Below are 24,968 nucleotides of genomic sequence, written 5' to 3' on the forward strand. Positions count from 1 at the left end.
CGCACCAAACAACTAACTCCAAAGCGCCTCGCTACTATGCTATCGCAAGTACTCATACACGCGTCAAGTTTGCTCCCTCAAAAGCGTCGTACCAGCCCTTCATTTCCCACCGCCTCGTCAACAGCCATTGCTTCGTCTTGGCATTCTCATAAATGTACGGTTGTTTCCACCACTTCTCGTGGACGCTGACCAGCCCCTTGGCGATATCCACGTCGTTTGGACAACGGATGTTCCAAGTGTATGCTATCTCCCGCCACGGCATCGGCCCGTCCCAACGATGTGCGTGGTTCATGAGGTTTTGTTCGGGGTATCGGGGGTCGAAGGAGTTGGGCGTGTTGAGGAGTTCTTTGTAGTAGTTGAATGCGTCGAGCGAGGGTGCGAGGATGAAGAAGCCTGCGTTCATCTTGCCGGCCTTCTTCAGGCCGGTGCCGTGACCGGGTGGGAAGGAATGGGTAGAGTCCCAGACTTCGGAGTTGGATGCGAGGAGGTAGGTGGAGGGTAGGTTCGTTTCGTTCGTGGGCTTGGTGGCAAGGAGCTGGGCGCCAGGGTCGTCGAATACGCCGTCGAGGTTCTTGAGCAGCATCGAGTCGCCATCCATCACTAGGATGCGGTCATACTGTGTCATTTCCCAGACGCGTAGCTTCGTCATAACATCGTCCCATCGGTGCAGCTCTGCGTGGACCCAGCTGTCGTTTTCGGTGTGCAGGAATTCGACAGCGTGGACGATGGCACCATCCTTCGCTAGGCGGTCGCGCCGGGCCTGAGAGACGCTGGGTGTGACCATGACGACGACATCGTGCTTCGTGCGAGTCTCCTCTTTGTGTACGAGCTGCCAGACGAGAATCCGGATAGCTTGGAAGTACTTGTCCTCCTCCAGATCATCGCCCGCATCAACGGTTCCGGAGAGAAACGTGACGTATGCTAGTCTCTCTTCTCTGTCGAGAGTAATGTTGGCGTTGACGTAGGGCGGTGGTTGCGGTATTGGCTCCTTCTTTTCTTCTGGTTTGGCGGCGCTCTTATGACTTTTAAACTCCGGGATAGAAATGTGATCGAATGCGCGCGTTTCGACAGCGAGAAAAACAAATGTCGACACGACCACAAATGTCGCCAGCGCAATCCGGATCCATCGAGGGCTTGCAAAGATATTCCAAGAGCTGGAAGGCTTCATCCAGTTGGGCTTCGACCCAGACATGGACGCCATGGTGCTGAAGCAAAAGAACGACTGAACTCAAGCTTACCGGCAGGCAGCGAAGCCGCCGTATTTCAACCTCATCCCTTTCTACGCCGGTCCCGTAAGCCCAGCCGCATCCGGTTGGACAGCATATTATGCGAGGGGGCAAACCCGTCGAAAGGTAGGCAGCCTACCATGAGTCGCGGACACCCCGGCATATCTTGCGCTGTCCAGACCCTTGCGAACGCTGACAGGCTTGACAAGCAAAGCTTGGCGACAATGCGATAGTTTGATTAGCTGCTAAGCATGCAGCGGAGATGATCGCCCCCGCCCCCTTGTCGGCGCAGTAAGACCAGCTCAGCCCTGTACGTCTAGGGACTTGCCCGTCGAGTATCGTGAACATAACGGGCCGAACGCTGACCTAACCAAGACTGCACAAGCAGAGTAGCTCCGGTGAAATGCGCAAATATTTCCTCCTTGGATGCGCCCTTGGAGGCCTTGGATAACCGTCCGAAAACGAAGAAATTGATGCGAGGCTCGTATAGCGTTTGATCTTTCGCTCGTTTGCCCAGAATAGCCGAGCTAACAGCAGTCGCGCCACGCCTACAATCCGCTATTTCGGGGCGCCTAACGACGCCAAATTAAAAACGCAAAGCTTACGGTCTGGAAATTTACAGAAAGACATACTGTCGCAGGAACAGAAAACTTCCTATGCGCAATCCGACCGTTGCTCGGGATGTTTCGATCGAACGATTCGGTAACGTCGGAACCTTAGTACAGGTACATGAGCAGACTAACTTGGTAGGAGCACAGGCATGTGCATGCCTAGAAGGAGTAACGTTTGATAAGATTATACGCATTTCCTTCCTGAAAAGTCTGACGGGATCGTCTGCGTAGGGCCGTTGCAGCCAGAGTACAGTACCCAAGACGGTGATTTCGGCCAGACTTCGCCTGTGTCGCGCCGTGCTGCGGTACTGAACCTGGTCAATCTTCTAATCCGCTGGTAAGATTGCTGAATAATCGGCGAATACCGTTGGAAGTCGAGCGAGAGATTCTAGTGTAGGCCTACACTAAGCTCAACATGACAGCAGCGCACCGCTTCAACGCCATATCACGGCAGGTATGATTGTACAGATACCTAGGTATCTGGGTGTAGTTTCATTTCCTGCCATGCCTCACAAGAACGGTGTTTGATCTCGCCTTGGCCGCTGATGGACGGCGCAGCCACGTCGGTTACGCAAGCTACACGTTGTAGAGGTACGCCTGACCGGCGTTTACGCGGTATGCAGAGAGCTTTCCAAACCCTTGGGAAGAGTGCATCTGTGATGCACGTCAAGTAATCCCTCAATCTGAACGGCTTTCGCATGACGCTACTTCTTGATGGTCTTGAGCTCTTCAGTTGAGGTCATTCGACGGCTGTCGCGGGTACCTGTACCGGGTCTCTTTTAATGGGGTAAGACTTTGCATAGGATGCAACACGGCAGAAGCAAACGTTGTACCTCAATGGAGCTCAATCGCCGTGTTCGTCGCGTCTAGATTGGAGGCGGAATTCCCTTGTCTTATTGAAAGCCCCGAGGTCAAACATCAAAACGCGTTTCTTCTCCCATTGTGAGCCCCTCCGTTAAGGCGTGGTAATAGCCCCATCGCTCATCACAGCGGTATCAGATCGTTCGCCTTACACTTACATTTGACTGCAGCCAATGAGATGCAGTCAGATGCGTGTGACGTGGTATATCGCCGGGTCCGCGGAGTCGTATGATGTAGTCAATACAGAGCTGCAGGCCTAGGAAGATAAGGAGGCGAAGCAACCCCAAATCCTTCCGGACGAAGTGCAGGATGCAGACTAGGTACTCAAACACAGCACGTGTTTCAGCTTGATCGCGACATGCAACCCAACTCGTCAGCCTTGCACCGTGGAGCGCGATTTTACCGTCATTCGTGGAATCGTGTGAGATCAGTGGAGGCTGTGTACCTTTCGTCGTCGGCAAGGCGCCTGCATGCCAAGACCTCGCCTAACATCCCGCCTTCCTTCGAATTTGGCTGGACTCAAGACTTGGGCACAACAGCCTTAGCGGCCTCAGCAAAACGCGCCCTGAATGATGCCCACGACCAGTCGCTCCGCCATGAGTTTCGCAATCGCAGCTGCATCACTGAAATGCTGCAAAGCATCCAGTCTAACGGTTTGCGTCGACTTTGCACCTTCTCCTCGAATCTACCTCGGCAGTTATGGGTCCCGCGTATCGAAAAACACAAGCACGACCAACAGAATGCTTATTCATCCCTTGCCCCACGGTATCACGTGCAGGGACACCAAATGCAGTCATACCAACTTCCCAAAAGAGAAAGAGCCTACGGTTACTTCGAACGTCTTCAGGTCACTTAAAGCTGGAGAGATGAAGTGGACAGATAGCGACATAGGCCTATCGCTTTCCGATAATCCACATCCTACACCTCGTTCAATATAGAATTGATCATTATCAAAGATGGACACGCACAATTTGTTCAAGTATCAAGGAAGACCGCTCAACGCCAGTCGACGAGAAATTCGGTTACTACATCTCCACCCGTCTAGCACCGAGCGCATAACCGCCACACTGAGCGTGAAGGATCTCGCAAGTGCGGCTGGCACTTTTGCATGCGTCTCTTATGTATGGGGCGATCCCAACAAGACGGTACCGATCGAAGTAGACGACCAGGAAGTACAAATTACAACGAACCTCTTCAAATTCCTCTGTCACATCAGAGACTCCAACGAGACTCTCACACTCTGGGCAGATGCCATATGCATAAACCAAGCCGATCTTAACGAGAAATCGCAACAGGTGGTCATGATGGGGGACATATACTCCGGATGTTCCGTGGTGCACATCTGGCTGGGTACAATATCACATTCTCTACCACCAGGGACAGCCCCTTTCGCCTGGATCGAGCATATGGCAGAAGGAAAGCACTGGCACACTCTCCCCGGCATCCTCGAAGAGCAAGATGCAAAACCCAGCGAAGAGTTCACCAACCATCGGCTCGCCTTCGATCTGATGGTAAGCAGCCCATGGTGGCAGCGAGCTTGGACTGTCCAAGAAGTCATTCTACCCAAATCCACCATCCTCTGGTATGGGACCTACCATACGACCTGGAACAGCTTCGCACAAGCGATCCGAAACCAAGACACGCGCGTCAAAAACTGCTGCCTGCCCAATACTCCAGAAACGAAGAAACACTGGCTCAAGATCAAGGTCATTGATGCTTTTATGTACGAGCACGAGACGATCAATTGGTTCCGAGAGTATTACCATGGCAGCATTGCAACTATACCTGGTCATACATCCGCTATCGAGGGTGTCATGCCATTTCAAGAAACTCTGCTCTCCTTCTCAAAGCGACAGTGTCATGACCTCCGCGACAAAGTCTTTTCCATCTTGGCGCTAGCACCACCGCGGATGTTCGAAAACTACAAACCCGACTACACGGAATCCTTGGCGGAGTTCTGGACGGATGTATACCGATTGATGCTAGATCACACTGTCGACGTTTCAGCTATTCTGCAAGGTAACGGGTTTGGGCCGAATAACGACGGCAGACCATCTTGGGTTCGCGATCTTGCCAATATGCCCATCGACCCCATGTATGAGCGCCATAGGATAAGTCTTGCTGGAATGTATCAATGCAGTGCAGGTTCACTCGGCACATTCATTTCAACCGACAAATGGGAGTTGCATGTCAAAGCGCGGAAAGCCGATATCGTACGTCATGTGGGCGCATCTCATACTTTCAAATCTGGTCCCAGGGCGATGATGGCCAACATGAGACAGTGGCACAAATTGGCCGTGGAGGCACTGTCCTGCACCGACGAAGCGGTTATCCAGAAGCCCTTTCAGCGTGCAATATGCGCAACGCTGCACTCGATGAGGGAAGGATCCTCATGGCGCCGCAGTACAGATGAAGATCTGCCCAGTCTGGAAGACTGGCAAGAGTTTCTGGATCTGGAGCCTGACGTGTTCCCATTCCATGCAACGTACCTGGCGCCGATCATAATGGCTACGGAAGATCGCTGCTTTTACATCACCGAAAAGGGCAATATGGGGTTGGCTAATCCAGGGTTAAAGCCTGGGGATGAGGTTTGCGCTTTGATGGGCATGCGGGTGCCGGTTGTATTGCGGAAGGCAGAGGGAGAGCGCAACAATGCGAATGCTCATCATTTCATAGGAGACTGCTTTCTGCTCGACCATATGGATGGGGAGATTATGCGGAATGAGGAGGAGACGAAAGGTATTGTTCTACTTTAACATCGTCACGACCGACGATGTCAGAAAGCGAAGAAGATTTAACGACGTGAATTACTGAGCCTGGAAGCAAAGTGCGTCTTGCATATCCTCAACCGTGGGACACCCGACTAGAAATTGAAAACCTGACTACCAGAGTTGTTGGCCACACCCGTTTGCATACCAACTTTGGAATTATGGTTGTTGAATGTAGGCATCTTCTGGTTCTGCTGGGGGTGTCAACGTTAGCTCTGCATCTACACCGACACACAGCAACTGACCTCTGACTGCAGGGCCTCGACGATGGCTTGCTTAAGTTCCTTGTCTTGTAACGCTGCTATGTCCTTCAAAGCAAGTAGAGCGTCTTTGGAATCGATCTCAGACACTTCCGTCCTGCACAGCCGGCGCTGTTCTTGATGCGTCGAAGGAAACAGTTCCACGAGATTGTTGACAAGGTTTACGATATCTTGGATCAACGCGTTGAATTGTCTCTCTTCATACAACGCCCACTGCATCCTCTGTCGTAAAGGTGTTGTGTTCTGACGTCTGATAGAGAGAGTGCGCATCTTCGCATGCAGCGATTGGCCCACAGCCTCCATGTCTGTGGCTGGGTCAAGAGCTTCGAGGTTCCAATCGGCTTCTTCTGTATGGCTCTTGTATTTGTTGGATATATCCTCTGCGTTTGCGAAGAGGCCGACTATCTGCGTCAGCACTCTGGTGGCTATGGCCACTTCATCTGGCGGTCCTGTCGCCAGCCTGATGCTGTGGGCGTTGCTGAAGTCGCCACTCAGCCCAACAGACTTTCCCCAACGCGAGAGTCGCAGTCTCTCATTCTCTAACTTTAGCAGACTGGTTTGGAAGTTGGTGCCGAAAGCGCGACCAAGCCGGACGTATTCGAAGCAATCGACAGCGTTGTTGAATGTGCTTCCTAGGGCGATAACGCCGACAGCGAGACCGGCCCCTTCCATGGTTAGAGGCAACAAGACGCGCTGCTGGCGGTAAGATAAGAACGAAAGCTGTAAGAAGGAAGAGTTTTTCCAAGAGAATAATTTGGGCAGGCTTGAATTTACCTTGCATACTTCAAGGCGAGGCGCTTAACCGCTGCCATTGCCCTGTAACTGCATGAACCTCGATTCGCCTAGACGTCTGCCTCGCAGGACACCTGGCAAACTGCCTGAGCTCTGTCACGCGCACAATGCGTTTTCAGCCTGACATTCTCTCCCTCCACCTCGTAGCACTACCTTGCTCTTTCTCTTGTGCTGCACCTTCGTTTGACCTTGCTGCGCACGGTAATGGATACACGCGCAACTGCACAACCTACCAACTTCAACAACGAGTGTGTGAAAATCGGCATCCAAGCGGGGGAGTACCATGTCCATGGGAATAACCATGTGAAGTACGCGACACCGGTAAACCTGATAGCGGTGTCACGATCGCTGATAGTTTCTCAGTCAAACGCAAGACCCAGAGCGCGTGAAGTTACCGTACGCCGCGGACGCGCTGTTCAACGCGTATACGAAGCAGCATGAGCCAACCTGCTTTCCGGATACGCGCATTGCTCTTTTGAACGAGATATGCTATTGGATCGACGTACAAGACAAGCGAGGTGTCTACTGGCTAAATGGCCTGGCCGGTACAGGAAAGTCGACGATTGCCCGGACCGTAGCTCGTAGATACTATGAGCAAAAACGCCTAGCGGCTAGCTTCTTCTTCGACAAAGGTGGAAGTGACGTCAGTCATGCAAGGAAGTTCGCAACAACCGTTGCAATCCAACTTGCGCGCAACGTTCCAGGGATGCGCCAGCTTATAGTTGGAGTGGTTGCAGAGCGCTCCGACGTCTCGCACCTCTCATTGCGCGACCAATGGCAGCTCCTCGTCCTCGGCCCATTGTCTGAGATGGAACATTCGGATGCCAGCCCTTCCCTCGTTCTTGTTATCGACGCACTGGACGAATGCGAAGATGAGGCAAATGTCCGAACAGTTGTGGAGCTCTTGGCTAGAGTGCAAGCACTGGGACGAGTCAACCTGCGTATATTTCTGACGAGCAGGCCTGAGGTAGCAATCCGCAACGGCTTTGACAAAGTGCCAGATACTTCACACCACCGCTACGTGTTACACCACATAGCGCGTTCAATCGTCGATGCCGATATAGAACTCTTCCTAAAATACAACCTCGCAATCTGCGTTCAGGAACAAGGCTTACCTACCGGTTGGCCCGGTCAAGCAAAGGTCGCGGAAATGGCACAGAAAGCTAGTGGCCTGTTCATATGGGCTGCAACGGCTCATCGATTTATCCAGCAAGGAAGGCGTTTCGCGGCGCGAAGATTAGAATTGATCTTGAAAAGCGACAATGATACGCAAGCCGAGCCTGAAAAGCATCTCAACAATATTTACATCACTGTTCTGCGACACTCGATCCGCCCAGAGTATGAAGATGAGGAGAAGGAAGAGCATTGCAGGATGCTAAGATATATTCTTGGAAGCCTGATCGTGCTGAAGTACCCTTTGACTGCGCAGTCTTTAGGAATGCTATTAGACATTGCCGAAGAGCTCATCAGGTCGGTCATCGAGGACTTGCATGCTATCCTTGACGTACCAGCTGATCGATCACGTCCACTTCGCCTTCATCATCCTTCATTGCGCGACTTCCTGCTCGACGCACGGCGATGCACCGATCCAGATTTCTGGGTGGATGGAGCACACATCCATGGTTTGTTAGCATCACGATGTCTTGCTCTCTTGGTACACTCGTTCCAGAATGATATATGGAGAGCTAAAGAGCTAAGAGCGGAAGTGATCGAGGATGAGGCAAAAGACATCCCTTGCCCCCCGTACTTGAAGTATGCCTGTATCAACTGGGGTGATCACCTTGTACACAGCAATAATAAACTTGCTGATGACGGACAAGTTCACACTTTTCTTAGGGAGTATTTTGTTCAATGGAAGATTTACGTTGACCCTAGTTGGGCATGTGAGAATATCGCCGCCACTCTTATAGATAAAGTCTCTGTAAGTCATCTGCGTAACGTCTGGACGCGTTTGCTAAAGGCTTACAGCAAGACGACGCTCCTCGCCTTTTTGCCCTTCTTCGAATGCTGTCGGTGTTTCAGTAATAATGAGTGACTGCAACTCGCTGGCACACAACCTGGAACCGGACATCTCAGGGCGACCTCGAAACGAGGAGAGGGCAAGGCCGAATCAATTGCAGGTTCTAACATTTTATATCCAGGCTAGCTGAGAAGATATGTGCCCAACCACCGGTGGATGGCAGTAGGGTATCGTAGACCAAAAAAAAAGCAAACACTTGAGCAAAACAAGACAAAGCTCGCAAAAAAGCGCAACACAGACCAGACAAACTGTCGCCAAAAGTGATAAAGATATGCCTCCGACTCCCCCATCCTAGTCCCACCACATTATGCATATAAACCGTCGTTCGTGATCCACCTATCTCCTCGCATCACTGTCCCTCCGATTACTAGGCGCAATACTGCTCCCCCTCCGCATGCGATCACTAGGCGCAATGCTACTCGCCGCAATACTAACAACATCGCTCATGGAATCCTGATCGCGCTGGTAGCTATACTGCATGCCCGAGTCGGGGCCTTTGAAGCCGTTGTCCCAAGCCGAGATGCGCGAAAGAAGCCTACACACCCAAATTAAAACGATTCTTTTTGCACAGCGGATGTGCAGTGTATGTTGGAATGTATGTGTGCCCTTACCGATCGTCTGGCGGACCGTAGTATTCTTCTGGGATGAGCTCGTAGTCGCCTTCGACGGGGAGGTAGAAGGCGGATACGGCGATGGCGACGGAGGTGAGGAAGAGAATGGTCCAGCTGGCGGTGCAGAGGGTCCAGGAGAGGTCGAGGTGCCAGCCGGACCAGAAGCGCTCGTCGTGGTCGAAGAGGAAGGCCTGGGCGTGTGACTGTTAGCATGCTTTGCTTCTGCGATGGGGATGGGACCCTGCAGGAAGCAGGGAAAACGCGGGGAAAGACACGTACCACTATGGCCATGCCGGCGCACTGGACGATGGCGCTGAAGGACAGTACGCCAACGGCTACCTGCCAGCCTGCAGCCCGGCGCTGGACTCCACCGGAGATGATGACGATGAAAGAGACGAGGGCGCATAGCTCCACGACGACGCCGAACGAGGTCAGGAAACCGACTGTCCGCCACATGTTGCAGAAGGACGGGTCCTTTGCGCAGTCGCTCATCTTGGGGAAGGGGACACAGGTGCCCGTGACGGCGGAGCAGCGACTGTGGAGGCCGTAGGAGTATTCGCGCTTGCCGTCGGGGCTGTAGCTGACCCATCGCGGCATCGAGATACTGGCGATGGTCATGATGGTGCCTGCGCGGTCAGTCTCAGTTTCCTTTGTAGCGGAATATCATGGTCTCTTACAGGCCAGTGTGAGGATGAGGCCCACGCCATATACAATTCTTCGCGTCATGGTGGATGTGTAATTACTGTCTCAGCGGGTGGTGAGAAGTTTCGCCCCGAGTCTCGTGTCGAATCGAGACGGTGGCGCAAAGGGGAGGAGTTGCGGGGTTTATGATACGGCGGGATGCGCGATTAGGTGTGAGGCGTGCAGTTGCAGCGTGCGTGCAGGACGGAGAGGCTCTAACTCTAGGCGGCGGTTCGAGTACAAAGGGTGGGTTGCAGGCGCGACCGAGCGAATAGATAAACAGTCGCCAGGTGACTGAGAGCAGGCGCAGGTGCGGGGAGGACGGATTCAGCCGGGGCTACACGGGGTCAGAGCGACACCATGATATGGGTGGGAGTTGGCTGATGGGTGGGTGTGAAAAACGCTGCTCTCCCGTCTGGAATCGCGCTAAGAGGGGGAGGATCGTGGTATGGCGAGGCGTGTGCTCCATGACGACAGGGGCGCTTGGACGCCTTTCCCCACGCGCCCCTAGCTTCACTTCACCGCTAGGGACTTTTCTCTCGACACCACCTACTGATAGCGCATAGCGCGTTGTGGGTATGACCAGTGTCACGATTCTCGCATTGCTATTTTGTGTACATACATCAAACGACATGTTTCCTCCACCAAGCGAGCGCGGAGGATTCATCGCTTCGGATGGCGCAATTATTGCATCGCATTTCGGAAAAGCGGTGTCAAATCCCATGTTGAGCTTTGCGCCATGCTCCGATCGCCGATCATGTCGTGATGGACATGGCATGATCCTAGGCTCTGTTACTTCCTTGAAACTTAAACTTTTGTCAAGTCTTGTGGACTTCTCAGTATCCTCCGACTCCGAATCTTTGCGTGTCACAGGTACGAGGCATTTTTGGATGGATGATGGATTTGCAGTTGCATACACTGATAAGGATCTGGTCACGCACACCAGCCACACCACCGATCAGCGTCAGCCCACCGGTATGCGAACTGTAGCGAACACGTGGGGCCTATGCGATATTGGAATGGTAAATCGCGGTTCCAGCTGGACGCGAGTACAGCAATGGCCATTTGAAATTTGGCTCACCGCTTTAAGCCTCACAATTGATGTCGCTATGAAGCTATTGCTACTAGGCTAGGGAGGCCTCGGTGATAAGAGGCGCTGAGCTAGGTAGTCGGCAAGGACCTAGTGGATGCACTCCGCACTGCAGCATCATGCAGCTATCATATTGGCCTGCATCTGTCATTGGGTGATTAGTGCTGCAACGGCGCATGCCTCGCACGGAGGAGAGAGCGAATTGATAACGACGCACGTCGTTGACGGCTATTGGACGACCTGCCCATCTAAGCCTGGCATGTCCAACCTGCAAGCTTACAATGGAGTTTTATCAAAGTATACATATAGTACAGAGGACATAGTCCTCGAATGGGTAGCGGTCTAGAAGACAACGTTCTCGGGGTTGCGCTCAGGCTGTGTCCTCGGCTTCTGCAACATCTCGTAGCAGAGTATCGACGCTGCAACACTGACATTCAGACTGTCGACTCCGACTTCGTTGGCCTCGCGGCCATGCGGGATTCCGACCTTGTATCTCGCCAGGTTGACCAGACTGGTCTTTAGTCCCGTGCCCTCAGCACCCATCATGAGGATTGTGGGGTGCTCGGCGACTGGGCTGTGGTCTGCGGGAAGACGTTTCCTACCCTGCGTAATCGTGTACACTACCTTGTTAGACCCAGGCTCGGGTGCGTCGTCGGCTGAAGAGAGACTTGGTGGCGCAGGCGGAATGGCGTCGCTCGCGTATATGCACCACCCAGCACCTGCGCTCTTCTTTAGGAAGTCGGTCGGGTCACCGACCTTGAAAAGCGGGATAGCTTCAGCGGCACCGGCCGAGGCCTTGACCGCGATGTGGCTCCAGTTTGCAGTATGGTGGGTCGGCGTGATGATGGCGTCCGCACCCAGGACATAGGCTGAGCGTGCAATAGCCCCAAGATTGCCTTCGTCGACCTGTAATTGTTAGCTATCATCTCATAGACAGTATTGTTGTACTCACTACTCCATCCACGTAGAGGATCAGTGGGTGTCTCCACCCTCCAGATTTGTATGAGTATAGCTCTTGCTTGCCATTGACGAGCAAGTCTTCAGCGCTTTGGCTATCAAGTGCGACCCTGAAGCTCTCATCCTCGAGAGAGGCCGTCTTCAGCTCGGTAATTGGAGGAACAGGCAGAGGCGATGCCTCGAGAATCACCCCGTTGTGTGGTCGACCGCTACTTGCTTTGTCCAGAGCGCGCATGTACTCATCTCCAACTTCTTGTGTGATTGGGAAAAGCTTGTGCGATCTGATTCGAGACATGAGACCCTCTCTACTCGCACCTCGTGAGTGTACATAGAGGTTGTAGAATTTACGCCGGTTCGCCTTGATCGCAGCTACCACGCTCCCATATCCGTATACGAACTCTGAAGCGGCAGTCGTGTAAGGGAGTGACTCTGGTCCTCGCACGGAAGGTTTTTGACTCTCCGTGCTACTTCTCGTCGCGGAGTAGGGATCAGAAGACTCTCGGCCATGGCGTTCTCTTCTGGCGCCCTTCGAATCCGGTCTGTGAGAGAATCGCGGTTCGAAAGAACGATCGTTTTCATCCCGAGCTCGCGGACTGTATGATGTCGCGTCATCGCCCCTTTGGGAGGATCGTGCTTCAGTGACACCTTCGTCTGCTACATCGCGAGTGCGGGGCGTGTATGAAGGCGCCCTGTCGTCCCTCCAGTTTCTCTCAGGTCTCTGTTTCCGTGAGTCGTTGCGATCATTTGTCCTGTGTTTCCGTGAGTCGCTGCGATCATTTGTCATACGTGGCCGGGGCCTATAGCCATCCTCATAGCGTCGGAAAGTTCCTGGTGGGTGTATGTCCCCGTTCCGTCTCCCTTCCGGATCAAGCCTGTGTGGAGATCGTTTTCTCTCGCCATACAATCGCTCATATTCTTTTTGTGCCTCGCTGGGACTGTGCGAGCGTTGCTCGACTCCCGTTCCACGTGCATCTTTTCCAAAACTGCTTTGTCGCTCTCGTTGAAACCCGCCTTGTCGTTCTCTTCCCAGATCACTTGATCGTTCTCTTCCAAAGCCACTCGATCGATCTCTTCCGAAGCCGCTCAGTCGCTCTTCCTTGAACCGACTCGGCGCATCGTCATCGCGGGGTATACGTCCGAACCTGCTACTGCGAGGTGTCACAGTCGAGCGATCACCAAATCTTGGTTCTGGATCGTCACGAGGAGGGCCAAATTTCTCGAACCGTGCCTCACGGCGATTCTTCACCGGTTCGTCTCTGTCATCATTGCGGTCGTTTCGTGTCCGCGGTCTGAATGGTCGGTCTGGTCCACCCTGCCTGCCCCTCTCGATGGCGGCAGTAATGGATTTGTAGCGGAGGAAGGTGCGTGGGGTAACCAATTGGTGTGATCGCAGTAGCGTGCTACCAGATAGGCAGGAATAAACCATAACAAGGTCAATTAAACAGTCGTGGTGGGTTCCGAGACTTAAATTGTAACCAGCGCAAAAGCGATGCGACAAAAAGTTCCTGATTGCCAAGCCATGCGTTCGCACTAAGATCATAAGCGCGGGACGCGAAGTCACGCGTCTGGCGTTTGGGCGCTATCATCGTTCACCGAGACGCGACGAAACCACGGTACAGCAGCGCGCCTGCATCCCCATTCCCCACTCATCCCGCATCTCAAAGCTGTACATTCAACCTGCCAAGGATATCGAACCTTGTCCTAATTCGTTTCCGCACCCCTCGACCGAGTCGAGCCCATTAAATGCTGTCGACATAGATTCCTTGCCAAAAGAGCCGTCCCGCCGTCACGTACCACACCAGACAAACGCATCGCAAACTGCCAAAATGAGTAGCGACGAAGATGGCGCGGCACTTATGGCTGCGTTTAAGAAGAAGCCGCCACCAGGGCCCAAGGCAAACGCCGCCCTGAGTACTCCCCGCCCCGCGCCTGAGAGGGAAGCGTCCAGCTCCCCCGCTACCATGTCAGTGCAGGACGACATGGACGAAGAATTCACTATGCATGTCGATACCCCGCCCCGCAAGCGCCGGGCGGTATGCGTTCGAATACCTTCCGCGAAAGTCAAGAAGGCGGAGTATAGGTACTATGAACCTCAAGATGAGGTGGAGAAGATCCTGCGCGAGTTCTCTGGGAGGAAGGGCGAGATGGTTTACGAGGTCAGGCTGTCAGGTGACCGCGTCAAACAGGTGAGTGATTATATCTTCGATGTCTCGAGTTCCCTTACTATCACCGGTAAAGGCAGCCTTCGCGCCGGGTGCAGTTGGTCCCGCTATATAAGCACCACCTCTGCTTGGATTCCTTCTTCTCTACAACTACCTATTCGAAGTATCTTACTAAGTGTCTATAGATTACCTTCGAAGAGCTCCTCGAGCTCAACGGTGGCCCAGAGGCACTACAAACCTTCCAACCCGACGACGACCCCAACGCGACCGGTAGCGACGACGATATGAGACTTCGTAATCGCACAGGCAAAGCCGACCATGACGGTTTCGTAGATATCTCAACCATCCCCATCTCCTCTTCCGAAGACGACGATCAAGACGAGCTTGCCTCCGATTCACCAGGTCGTCGCAATGGCCGCTCACAAGGCTTGAGGCGCGCAGCCCGTCGAGGACGTCCAGCAAGAGGTCGCTCAGAGAACAGCGATCTCATTGCGCTCTCTACAAGTGAAGAAGACTCCGGAGACGCCGGCAAGAAGCGGAGGGGTCGGCGTCGCAAAGGCGTACAACAACCCACACGACGTTCAACAAGACAGCCGACTCGAACAAACGCCAACGACAACGATGATGAAGACGAAGACTCGGAGGATGGAACCACAGACGAGTCCAGCGCCTCAGACATACTCCGTTCAGATCTACTACCAGGTCGCAAACGTAAGGGACGCCCTCTGCGTGCTGCAAAGCCTGAGAAGATACCTCGAGCGGGCGTCCGACAATCTGATCGGGCAACACGTGCTACAAATAACATGCAAGAAGCGGGTATCAACGATGTCTATCGATCTGACTCGGCTCCCAAAGTGGTTGCACAGAAGGTTTCAGTCGTCCGAGAAGTGTTTCCGAATCTACCTCGAAGTGACCCTTTCCGTGCACGACACGCCGAGGGTTGCGAAGTCTGCTTCGATGGCCCCAGCGTTGCGCCTCTGGTCTACTGCCAAGGTTGCTCGCTGGCTTACCACAAGAACTGCTTGGGCAACCGCTCCACTCGCGATCATCTAGTCACCAAGATTGGGGACGAGGAGTTCGTTCTACAATGCAAGAGGTGCATCAACTTCTACAAGAAGAAAGACGCAACTGCTCCCGATCTATCCAGATGTCAGGATTGCGCTATCTCGGGTCCGTCCTGTCGACCCTTTAGACGTCGCAAAACCACACAGCAGGAGATGAAGGAGCGCGAGGAAAACGACGGCCATGATCCAGTCGTCGACGTACCTTCTGAGCTTGTCAACGATCCCAACAACGTCATGTTCCGCTGCACCAAGTGCTCTCGTGCCTGGCATTACCATCATCTACCACCCATGTCGCAGTACGCTATGGACGTCAATCGCGACGACGAGGAGTTGGCAGATGAGCGTTTCCGCGAGTACTCTGGCAAATGGCTCTGCAAGGAGTGCGACGAGACTTTCGATCAGAAGGTAGGCGGTATCATCGCTTGGCGCCCATCGGATGTTGAGACATACCGTCCGGGTACACCCTGTGAACTCGTTTGCGAAGACGATAAGCAGTACTTGATCAAGTGGGAGAATGAGTCCTACTTTCGATCCGCCTGGCACTCCGGAGCCTGGACTTGGGGTGTCACGGCTGCAGTCCAGCGCAAGGCCTTCTTTAAGCGCGAGGACGGACCGAAGATGCGGACCGAAGACGCCATCCCCGAAGAGTACCTCCGTATCGATATCGTCCTCGACATCAAGTACACGAGCTATGTCGAAGTCCGTAGTGAAGAGATTGACAAAGCTCGTATCAAGGAAGTCGACAAGGCGCTCATCAAGTACAAGGGTCTCGGCTACGAGGATACAGTATGGGAGAGCGTACCAACCCCGGAAGACGGCGACAGGTGGCTCGACTTTGTCACTGCTTACAACGACTGGGTGGCCGGTCGCTACGTTAAGATTCCCAAGCAAGGGCCCCTCAAAGGACGTATTGAAAAGGCTCGCAGCACATCATTCGCCAAACTTGAACGAGAGAAACAGCCTGATAACCTTGTTGGTGGTGAGCTGATGAAGTATCAGTTGGAGGGTCTCAATTGGCTTTACTACAAGTGGTACGATCAGAAGAACGCCATTCTCGCTGACGAGATGGGTCTCGGAAAGACGATCCAAGTCATTGCCTTTATGGCGACCCTCATCCAAGAGCACAACTGCTTCCCCTTCCTGATTGTAGTCCCCAACTCGACATGTGCCAATTGGCGACGAGAGATCAAGCAATGGGCGCCGTCTCTTCGCGTGGTGGCTTACTTCGGGTCCGCCAAGGCTCGTGAGATGGCCTATCAGTATGAGATGTATCCCGAGAAGACGAAAGACTTGCGATGCCACATCGTCGTAACCTCCTACGACGCAGCCGCCGACGACAACTGCAGGAGGTTCTTCAGGGGTGTCAGCTGGGCAGGTCTCGTCGTTGACGAAGGCCAGCGCTTGAAGAACGACAAGTCTCAGTTGTATACAGCTCTCACAGCAGTCCGCGCGCCGTTCCGACTTCTGTTGACTGGTACACCGCTGCAAAACAACGCCCGTGAGCTCTTCAACTTGCTGCACTTTCTCGACGACACTATCGATGCTGCTGCGCTTGAGGAAGAGTACGCTGAGATGACAGCGGACAATATCCGAGAACTTCATGACAAGATCCGGCCCTTCATTCTGCGACGTACCAAGGCCAAGGTCCTGACTTTCCTCCCGCCTCTGGGTCAGATCATCCTACCCATCTCCATGAGCCATCTCCAGAAGCAAGTTTACAAGTCTATTCTGTCCAAGAGCCCAGAGTTGCTCAAAGCTCTCTTCACCTCCGATAAGCAGCTGAAGCAGCAGGAACGTGCCAACTTGAGCAATATCCTTATGCAGCTACGCAAGTGTCTTTGCCATCCATTCGTCTATAGCAGAGAGATTGAAGAGCGAAGCGAAGTTGCCGCAGTCTCTCATCGCAATCTCGTCGAGGCTTCCGCCAAGCTATCTCTTCTCGAGACCCTACTTCCGAAACTTCAGGAACGCGGTCATCGCGTACTCATCTTCAGCCAGTTCCTTGACATGCTCAACATCATCGAGGACTTCTTGGACGGTATGCAGCTCCCGTACCAGCGCTTAGACGGTACCATGGGCTCGCTCGAGAAGCAGAAGCGCATCGACCAGTTCAACGCACCCGACTCGCCGCTATTCGCCTTCCTTCTCTCCACACGTGCTGGTGGTGTAGGCATCAATCTTGCAACCGCTGACACCGTCATCATACTTGATCCTGATTGGAATCCTCATCAAGATCTCCAAGCCATCGCTCGAGCACATCGTATCGGTCAGAAGAAGAAGGTGCTGTGTCTTCAGCTGGCTACTCGAGCGTCTGTAGAAGAGAAGATTATGCAAATGGGTAAGAAGAAGATGGCCCTTGACAAGGTCGTTGTTCAGGATCTGGACCGAGATGATCCCGAGGATGAGGACGTCGAGTCGATACTCAAGTACGGTGCCGCCGAACTCTTCAAAGACGACGACGCGGATCATGACATTCGCTACGACGATGCTTCCATCGATAAGCTACTCGATCGTAGCCAGATCGAGAACACACAGACTGGAGATGATGATTCTGCGGAATCTCAGTTTGGCTTTGCCCGTATTTGGGTCAACGATAAGGGCACACTGCAAGACGATTTCGATACTGTGGACGAGGAGGTGGCTCCAGATCCAGGTGTTTGGGACAAGATTTTAAAGGAACGACAAGCCGCCGCAGCCGCCGAGGCACTTGCGAAGGCAGAGGCTATGGGTCGAGGACGGCGGGCTAAACAAGTACGTGATGCTCCACTCTCAATCACAACAAATACTAACATTACGCAGACTGTCGATTACGTTATAGATCCAAAAGATGCCGATGCAGCATCCGCCGCGGGAGACGACCGACGCGAAGAATCCGCATTACCGCCTTCGCCAATCAAGAAGCCAAGCAGGAAGCGCAAGAACAAGACGGGCTCCGAAAGCGATACTGACTTCCAGGCCGAGTCTGAAGACGAAAGCGAGCCTGAGCCTGGTCATGAGAACGTTGATGCCGCCAAGGAGCTGGGTCATGTTCGCCATCGCAGTACAACAAACAACGCCAGCTCTTCGCTGTACAAGCAGAATGGCGCAGGTGCGTCTCAAGTTTCTTCGTCAAAGTCCCCCACTGCACCTGTACCTGTACAAACTACGCCTAAGAAGGGTGGTGCGAGAGTCGTCAGGTCGCCATTGAAGCCGGTGAAGATTGTGCCACCGAAAGGTGGTACTCGAATGAGACTCGAGCTCTCGACACATCCGAGCAGTGATGATAGGAGTCATCCAGCCACTTCTTCAGACCAGGCGTCGTCACCCCGCCCACCAGCCGCCTTCATTGATCTCTCCACACCACCACCAGAGTCATCGCCACAAGCTCCAAAGACTAACGGAGTGACAGTCAAACCGTTCGAGCGCGCCACTATCCCCATCCGCAACCCCCTCGAACCAACCTACGGCTCATTCGGCAACCGTATCTGTCCCGCCTGTCACAAGAACCACCCCCAAGGCGCCTGCGAACTCAAAGCCGCCGGCGTCGAACACTGCAATCTGTGCGGCCTAGCCCATTTCGGCCACTCTCGCACCTGCCCACACATCAAATCCGAAACCCAAGTCCGCGAAATGCTCGAGGCGCTTAAGAACTCGCCCGAAAAGAAAGAGCTCGTTGATGCGGCCATGAAGTATCTTCGTGGCGTCAAGGGCACGCTTGTGCAGCAGAAGAAGAGGGATAGGGAGAAGGCGGCGCTGGCTAAGGGCCAGCCTATTCCTCCACCTACTTACTCTGGTATGGGTCGTCCGCCTAAGAATGCGTATACAAGGCCGCCGGGGAGTATGAGCGGGAGTGTGAATGGTGGAGGTTCTGGCGCTGGTTCAGGCTCTGGTTCTGTAGGCCCGCCTATGTCTATGTCGGGAGGTTCTTCGAACGACCCGCCCCGTTCTTACGCCCAGTTTGCGCCTCAAGCACAGATGGAAGGAGTGCAGGGTAGTGCGAATTATGCTCTGCATCACCAACAACAACGCATAGCTCAGCAGCAGCAGATGGTTCAACAGCTGCAAGGTCAGGGATACGACGATCAGCAAGTCGAGAATGCGCTGAGGGGATTCCTGTTCCAAGGCTAGACCTTGATGCCTTTTGAGGGGCATTGGTGATAGGAATGGCATCATTGATCAGGCGTTTAGGGCTAGGAAAAGGCGTTTTGTTATGTCATGGCAGGTTGACATATGGGGTTCAGGTTGTGAGGCTTGAACGTGCTTGGCTTCTGGAGGATACTGAAGCATGTTCACTAGCCATATTGATACCCCACAACGAACATCAGAGAGTGTCGTTCATACAGCAAAACTATACGGTATTGATCACTTGCAGCTTACTGACAATTTATGTTTCTCATACGGGACTAGATCTGCAGTACTATAGCGAGAAGTGTAGCCATCTCTACATCTGCCTACTTTCACGCCCATCCAGGGCATGCAGGTTCCCGCTTCAACCCGTTAGCATCGTCTTAGAGGTTAGATACCTGATGACTAGTCCTTGTCACAGCCTCTCCTTCCTCAGCGCCAGCGACAGTATCATCAGCCTGTACAGCAGCTTCCTCCCCATCTTCCTCATATTCCTCTTCCTCATTCCCCTCTCCAAGCGTCTCCCTCAAACTCTCAACCCAAGCATCATACTCACCCACATCCTGCGTCCCCGCCCCAGCACCCAACACCTTCCCCCTATTCTTCCCCTGCTCTTCCTTAGCAATCAAAGCCTTCTCCAGTACGCCAATCTTGAGCTCGTCTCCTTCTCCTCCTAATGTACTCCCATCCAAACCCCCCTTCTCGTCGCTAACCAACCCATTCCGCCAACAAAACGCCATCCACTGCCGCCAATGCTGATTTTGCTCCAAGACCTCAACGTTGCCAATGACGAACAGCGCTTCTTTCGCTCGCGTAAGAGCGACGTTCATCTTCCTGCCTCCACCCATGATACCCAAGTTTGCCTTTTGGTCTCTAGCCAGGAACCTCTTTCTTGCTCGAGTCGTACATAGCACAACGACGCGTTTCTCGAGACCTTGAAAAGCTTCCAAGGGACCGATGTTGACGTCCCAGAGTCCTGCGCCTCTGCCATACTCAGATGAACGGATCATCGAACGCAGGAGTTTGACTTGTGCGGCGAAGGGCGACATGATGCATATATCTGATTGCTTGACGGAGGAATAGCGATGGAGTTTTTCGACTAGGTTGCAGGCGATGCGTGCTTCGGATATGTTGTACCAGCCGCCGTTGTCGCGTTCGATCTCGTCGAGGCCGGTGTTGGGGATGAAGAGGACGGGCCACTTGCGGCCGCGCCAGAGATCGGACTGTTGGAGTGGGGTGTTTGGTAGTAAAGCCTCTGGAATCAGAGTGTTGTTGTAGAAGAGAGCGCTTGGTACGCTGAGGATGGCGGGATGGGAACGGTAGTTTCGTACCAACAGCGTAAATGGTGGATATGTGATTGGTAACATTGACTGCTTCAGTACTGGTGGGCCCGATGATGGCTTGATCTTGGAGCGTGAGAGAGGGTGGTCTTCGTATAGTGGTCGTTGGAAAAGCCGGGCGAACAACGACTTGCGTACTCGAAGGTCGTGGGATGCGGTTCGTGGTCCGAGCTGCTTCTCGTCTCCTGCCATCACTACGCGTGGTTGGGGCAACGAGGTCGGATACGTGAATGGTGGGCACACAATGCTGATGGCTGGCAAGACGTCCAGTTCGGTAGCTTGAGCGGCCTCATCTATGAGTAGGGCACTCCAATGTAGTTTCGGGGTGGGTAATTCATCGTCCGGGTTGAAAGCTGATTGCATGTTCCTTTGTAGGGTCCAGAGGTCATTGTTAGTCAATCTTGCGTCTGCAAGTATCGCTGCATCCTGACAAGAAGTAACCACGACGTTGAAAGTCATGAGCTCCCGGAATGGTGGTAGACAGAACATGTCATTTTCGATATGGCAGTACTGCAACAGCTCTCGTGGTACCTCGTTATCAGCCCTTCCTGGTCGGTTGAGTCGAAATAGCTCTTTCCGTGAGAGATATTCCTTCAGCCTGAGGGCGAGTGTATCCGCCGCAGCCTCCGATGGAGCGCATACTAGCATGTGTGCGACATTTGTAGTGTTCAACAGTTGCATTGCAGTCTCTACCAGAGTCTTTGTCTTTCCTGTACCTGTTAAGGTTAAGATGACAAATCAGTGTATGTCCTAGATGCAATTCGTAGAGTTGTTCCCTTACCTGGCGGTCCACTGATCAAGTAAGGCACAGTCCCATATACGTTAGTACATATATCGTTGACAGCATGCGCTTGTTCGTAGTTGATAGCGCGATCGAAAAGCTTGCGATGGGGAACTTTACGCAGTGTAGTTTGAACTTCGCCATGAGCTTCATCAGGGAACAGGATTCGGAGACTCCAATCGTTGTGAGAATCGTGGGATGCGGCTCTCGTGGCGTCGGCGTGAAGCGTGGCATACTTGACACCGGGCGATTCGCCAAAATGATTTAGCCTACCTTTCGAAGATGGGTATCCATATGTCCGTAGGGAGGAACCGACGAGTCTCAGCTCGGAGCTGAGGTGTGCCAAAGTTTTTCGCCGGCTTTGGAGGACGTTGAACTTCAGTGGAATGACGACGTTAGCGAACATGCGCATGGGCGGTACCGGTGGACAGAGGCCATCTGCTTTGAAATATACTGTTTCTTGCGCACGGTTGACACCGAAAACTGCGGCATTGTGCTGTACGCCTGTCCAGGGCCTGAATGCTATTGAAGGAGATCCTATGTATCCGAATTGGTAATCATCCACATAATTTGGCATCAACGTCAGGGCTCCTGTTTCGTTAACATACAGTTGACGGATCTGAAGCACGTCGCCCATTTCAATGTGTGGGTTGTCTTCTCTTAGTCCTGGCACCAGTAGGGACCACAGGTCCAATGGATGGTATTGCCAGAGTGGGACTTGATACATCGCGTATGATTCATTTTCGTTCTCCTTCGCTATACGCTCTATGGCAGCCGATGTGTCGAAGTGCTGCAGATAGGTAGACTCATTGAGCGACGTAGGGAAATCCGCTGCTGATCTGATCGTGTGATCTTCAGGCTCCGCGTAGGGTGGAGGTACAAAGCTTGTTCCGGTGAATGTATGTACGTATTGCTCGAAGTCGATCAAATGTCTAGGTCTTGTGTTGATGACAGTAGCCACTTCGGTGTTGATTGCTTGGAGACCTGGTGGAACGAAAGGCGCAGCGTATACATCATAATCCCATGCAATGTCAGCTGGGTCACTCTCGGAGGTATCGTTGTTCCTGGAAGTCTCTGGTATACCTTGGTCCGTCGGTGAAACTTGCTGCTCTTTTGGCCTGAAAGCGATATTAGGAACGGCTACAAGCCTTGAGATGTCCTTTTCCATGGTTTTACCGTGCTTGTGATGACCTCCGTTCATACCGGAAGAATTATGCGGCCGGGTGGTCGCTTGGGGCATCGCGCTAGGGGTTGTCGTAATGCTCTATGTCTGCGAGTAGCAGTGTCGACCAGGCGCACCTGCTAGAGCTTTTGAGTCACACCGTCCCTGAGACTGTACGGATTGGAAAAATCGAATGACGTTCTGGGTCGATTTCGATATCACAGTATCCCGAGCGGTAGACTGACTCAAGAGCTGGCCCGCAGTGCTACGATACCCTAATATTCCGACAGAGATAACTGGGAAATATCATCTGGTGTATAGAAGTTCAAAAGTCGTCCAAACATTACACTCCGTGAATCACCCTTTTCGAAATTCGATAAACTGCGGACGTTCGTTTGGCTGGAACGTGCGTCTTAGGAGGTTGAGGGCTAAGGGGGCAAGCCGCATCAGACAGCACTGGAAGATATATTGTGATGTATATCTTCAAGAGATGGATTCCAATCGTGTCAATATCGGGCGTCGTTGTGGCAAAAGGTCAAGTGTTGTAGGTGTAATGTCGCGTAGCAGCCGTGGCAATCGGCCCTGCTTAGCGCCGCGCTAAAGCTCAGACGCAAACGCGTCACCGTTGGACGCGCTCCAGTTTATCTTCCAGCCACCCACTACGACTGGAGAGACAAGCTCTGCCATTTGATCCACGGTATCGCATGTCGCTACCACATCAGCAGCATGAGAACGAATATATTCTTTTGTCAGATCGCTGATTGACCGTAGAGTGTTGTCTCGACGCGACTAGACGCGCTATCGCAATTCCGACAGCTTTAAAGATAACGGTAAAATATGCGTGTATACCGCGAAAGACATAACGGAAGCATGTGCAGTCCGGATGGATAATCGCATGTGTCACAAATGTATCCACCCGTATGTTGTGCTGCACTGCTGCTATCGAGATCGATCTTGCTGCACTTCCCCGCAATACGTCATGATCCGAGGTTGTACAGGTGGACATCAATTTGTCGAACATGCCCAGGTGCTGTATCAGTGAGTATAACATCTATTCTACTGTTGTGCAACCCAGTATCGTTATTTCTGTTTATCGTCACATTTCGTCTACACCGCTTCATCCAAAATGTCCAACCAGCAGCTGGTCGAAAGCAAAGGCATCTTCCATGGCCTACCAGTATACCCCTCGTCGTTGAAAGGGCTTACAGCCATTGTAACCGGGGCAAATGGTATCTCTGGTAACTATATGCTGCGTGTGCTAGCGCAGGATCCCGAGCGATGGACGAAGATTTACTGTTTGTCACGGCGACCACCCGCGATTCCCGATGGACTACCGAAGAATGCCGAGCACATACCTCTCGACTTCCTGCAGGACTCAGAAGACATCGCGAAAGTGCTGAAGGAGAAGGGTGTCAAGGCTGACTACGTGTTTTTCTACTCGTACGTTCAAGTCAAGCCGAAAGAGGGTGGTGGCTTGTGGAGCGACGCCGAGGAGATGTGCAAGGTGAACAGTACGTGCTGCCTGATCTACAACTTCCCATGTTATGAAACTGACCTGCCGCAGCCGCCCTTCTCAAGAACTTCTGTGAAGCTCTCCCCATAGCCAACATCAAGCCAAAGCGCATCATGCTCCAGACCGGCGCAAAGAATTACGGCATCCATCTTGGCCCTGCAGCGACTCCCCAGGAAGAAACAGCACCACGCGTCACTCTCGAACCCAACTTTTACTACCCACAAGAAGACTTTCTCTGGGACTTCTGCAAAAAGCAGGGTATCGACTGGAACATATGCATGCCAGCGGGTATCCTCGGCGCTGTTCCAGACGCTGCAATGAACCTTGTCTTTCCGCTCGGCGTCTACGCAAGTGTGCAGAAACACTTAGGCGAGAAGCTTGAGTTTCCAACTGACCTGCAAGCTTGGGAGGCGAACAGATGCATGTCGAGCAGCAAGATGAATGCGTACATGGAGCAATGGGCTGTGCTGAATGATGGGGCAAAGAACGAAAAGTTCAATACGATGGATGGTACAACCTTTACGTGGGGCAATTTCTGGCCGAAGTATGCGGGATGGTATGGCATCGGCTATGAGACTCCCAGCCTGGACGATAGTGCGTACACGGTCATTACCACAAAGCACGATCCGCCTCCGCGAGGTTTCGGGCCACCAGCAAAGCTACGCGTGCGTTTTACGCTGACTGATTGGGCAAAGCAAGAGAAGGTACAGAAGGCATGGGAAGAAGTCATTTCTAAGCATGGTCTCAAGGTAGACAAGCTTCAAGATATGGATATTGATCGCATCTTCGGCTTCACCGATGGAGGCTTGATGGGCTCTTCGTTGGACCTCACGATGAACAAGGCGCGGAAGATGGGATGGCATGGGTTTGTGGATTCAAACGACGCTATCAGGGAGGTGCTTGGAGAGTTTGCAGATCTCAAGATGATCCCTCCTCTAGGGGCTTAATCTGCGAGATAGACTGGG

At 53.0% G+C, this 24,968-nt stretch overlaps 8 protein-coding genes across 8 annotated transcripts; 3 read left to right on the forward strand and 5 right to left on the reverse strand.

Moving 5' to 3' along the window:
• Positions 1-52: 52 nt before the first annotated feature.
• Positions 53-1,201, reverse strand: J4E93_005447 (uncharacterized protein; the record flags this gene model as incomplete). The annotated part of the gene is made up of 1 exon (XM_049343368.1): positions 53-1,201. One exon carries the CDS (start codon positions 1,199-1,201, stop codon positions 53-55), a length of 1,149 nt encoding a protein of 382 aa, XP_049199461.1.
• A 2,453-nt stretch (positions 1,202-3,654) lies between these two features.
• J4E93_005448 (uncharacterized protein) lies at positions 3,655-5,454 on the forward strand (the record flags this gene model as incomplete). The annotated part of the gene is made up of 1 exon (XM_049343369.1): positions 3,655-5,454. One exon carries the CDS (start codon positions 3,655-3,657, stop codon positions 5,452-5,454), a length of 1,800 nt encoding a protein of 599 aa, XP_049199462.1.
• Positions 5,455-5,687: 233 nt separating this feature from the next.
• Positions 5,688-6,398, reverse strand: J4E93_005449 (uncharacterized protein; the record flags this gene model as incomplete). Its single annotated transcript, XM_049343370.1, has 1 exon — positions 5,688-6,398. One exon carries the CDS (start codon positions 6,396-6,398, stop codon positions 5,688-5,690), a length of 711 nt encoding a protein of 236 aa, XP_049199463.1.
• A 2,476-nt stretch (positions 6,399-8,874) lies between these two features.
• Positions 8,875-9,875, reverse strand: J4E93_005450 (uncharacterized protein; the record flags this gene model as incomplete). Its single annotated transcript, XM_049343371.1, has 4 exons — positions 8,875-9,073; positions 9,150-9,340; positions 9,429-9,775; positions 9,827-9,875. 4 exons carry the CDS (start codon positions 9,873-9,875, stop codon positions 8,875-8,877), a joined length of 786 nt encoding a protein of 261 aa, XP_049199464.1.
• Positions 9,876-11,262: 1,387 nt separating this feature from the next.
• J4E93_005451 (uncharacterized protein) lies at positions 11,263-12,172 on the reverse strand (the record flags this gene model as incomplete). Its single annotated transcript, XM_049343372.1, has 2 exons — positions 11,263-11,826; positions 11,873-12,172. 2 exons carry the CDS (start codon positions 12,170-12,172, stop codon positions 11,263-11,265), a joined length of 864 nt encoding a protein of 287 aa, XP_049199465.1.
• Positions 12,173-13,703: 1,531 nt separating this feature from the next.
• On the forward strand, positions 13,704-19,210 carry J4E93_005452 (uncharacterized protein; the record flags this gene model as incomplete). Its single annotated transcript, XM_049343373.1, has 3 exons — positions 13,704-14,063; positions 14,225-17,854; positions 17,903-19,210. 3 exons carry the CDS (start codon positions 13,704-13,706, stop codon positions 19,208-19,210), a joined length of 5,298 nt encoding a protein of 1,765 aa, XP_049199466.1.
• A 380-nt stretch (positions 19,211-19,590) lies between these two features.
• J4E93_005453 (uncharacterized protein) lies at positions 19,591-22,568 on the reverse strand (the record flags this gene model as incomplete). The annotated part of the gene is made up of 2 exons (XM_049343374.1): positions 19,591-21,263; positions 21,329-22,568. The coding sequence occupies 2 exons, from the start codon at positions 22,566-22,568 to the stop codon at positions 19,591-19,593; spliced, it is 2,913 nt and encodes a 970-aa protein (XP_049199467.1).
• A 1,048-nt stretch (positions 22,569-23,616) lies between these two features.
• On the forward strand, positions 23,617-24,950 carry J4E93_005454 (uncharacterized protein; the record flags this gene model as incomplete). The annotated part of the gene is made up of 2 exons (XM_049343375.1): positions 23,617-24,001; positions 24,055-24,950. 2 exons carry the CDS (start codon positions 23,617-23,619, stop codon positions 24,948-24,950), a joined length of 1,281 nt encoding a protein of 426 aa, XP_049199468.1.
• Between the last annotated feature and the right edge of the window lie 18 nt (positions 24,951-24,968).

Source organism: Alternaria ventricosa (genome assembly GCF_023758065.1).
Source record: "Alternaria ventricosa strain BMP 2768 chromosome Unknown scaffold_8, whole genome shotgun sequence".
In the NCBI taxonomy this organism is placed as follows: Eukaryota; Fungi; Ascomycota; class Dothideomycetes; order Pleosporales; family Pleosporaceae; genus Alternaria; species Alternaria ventricosa.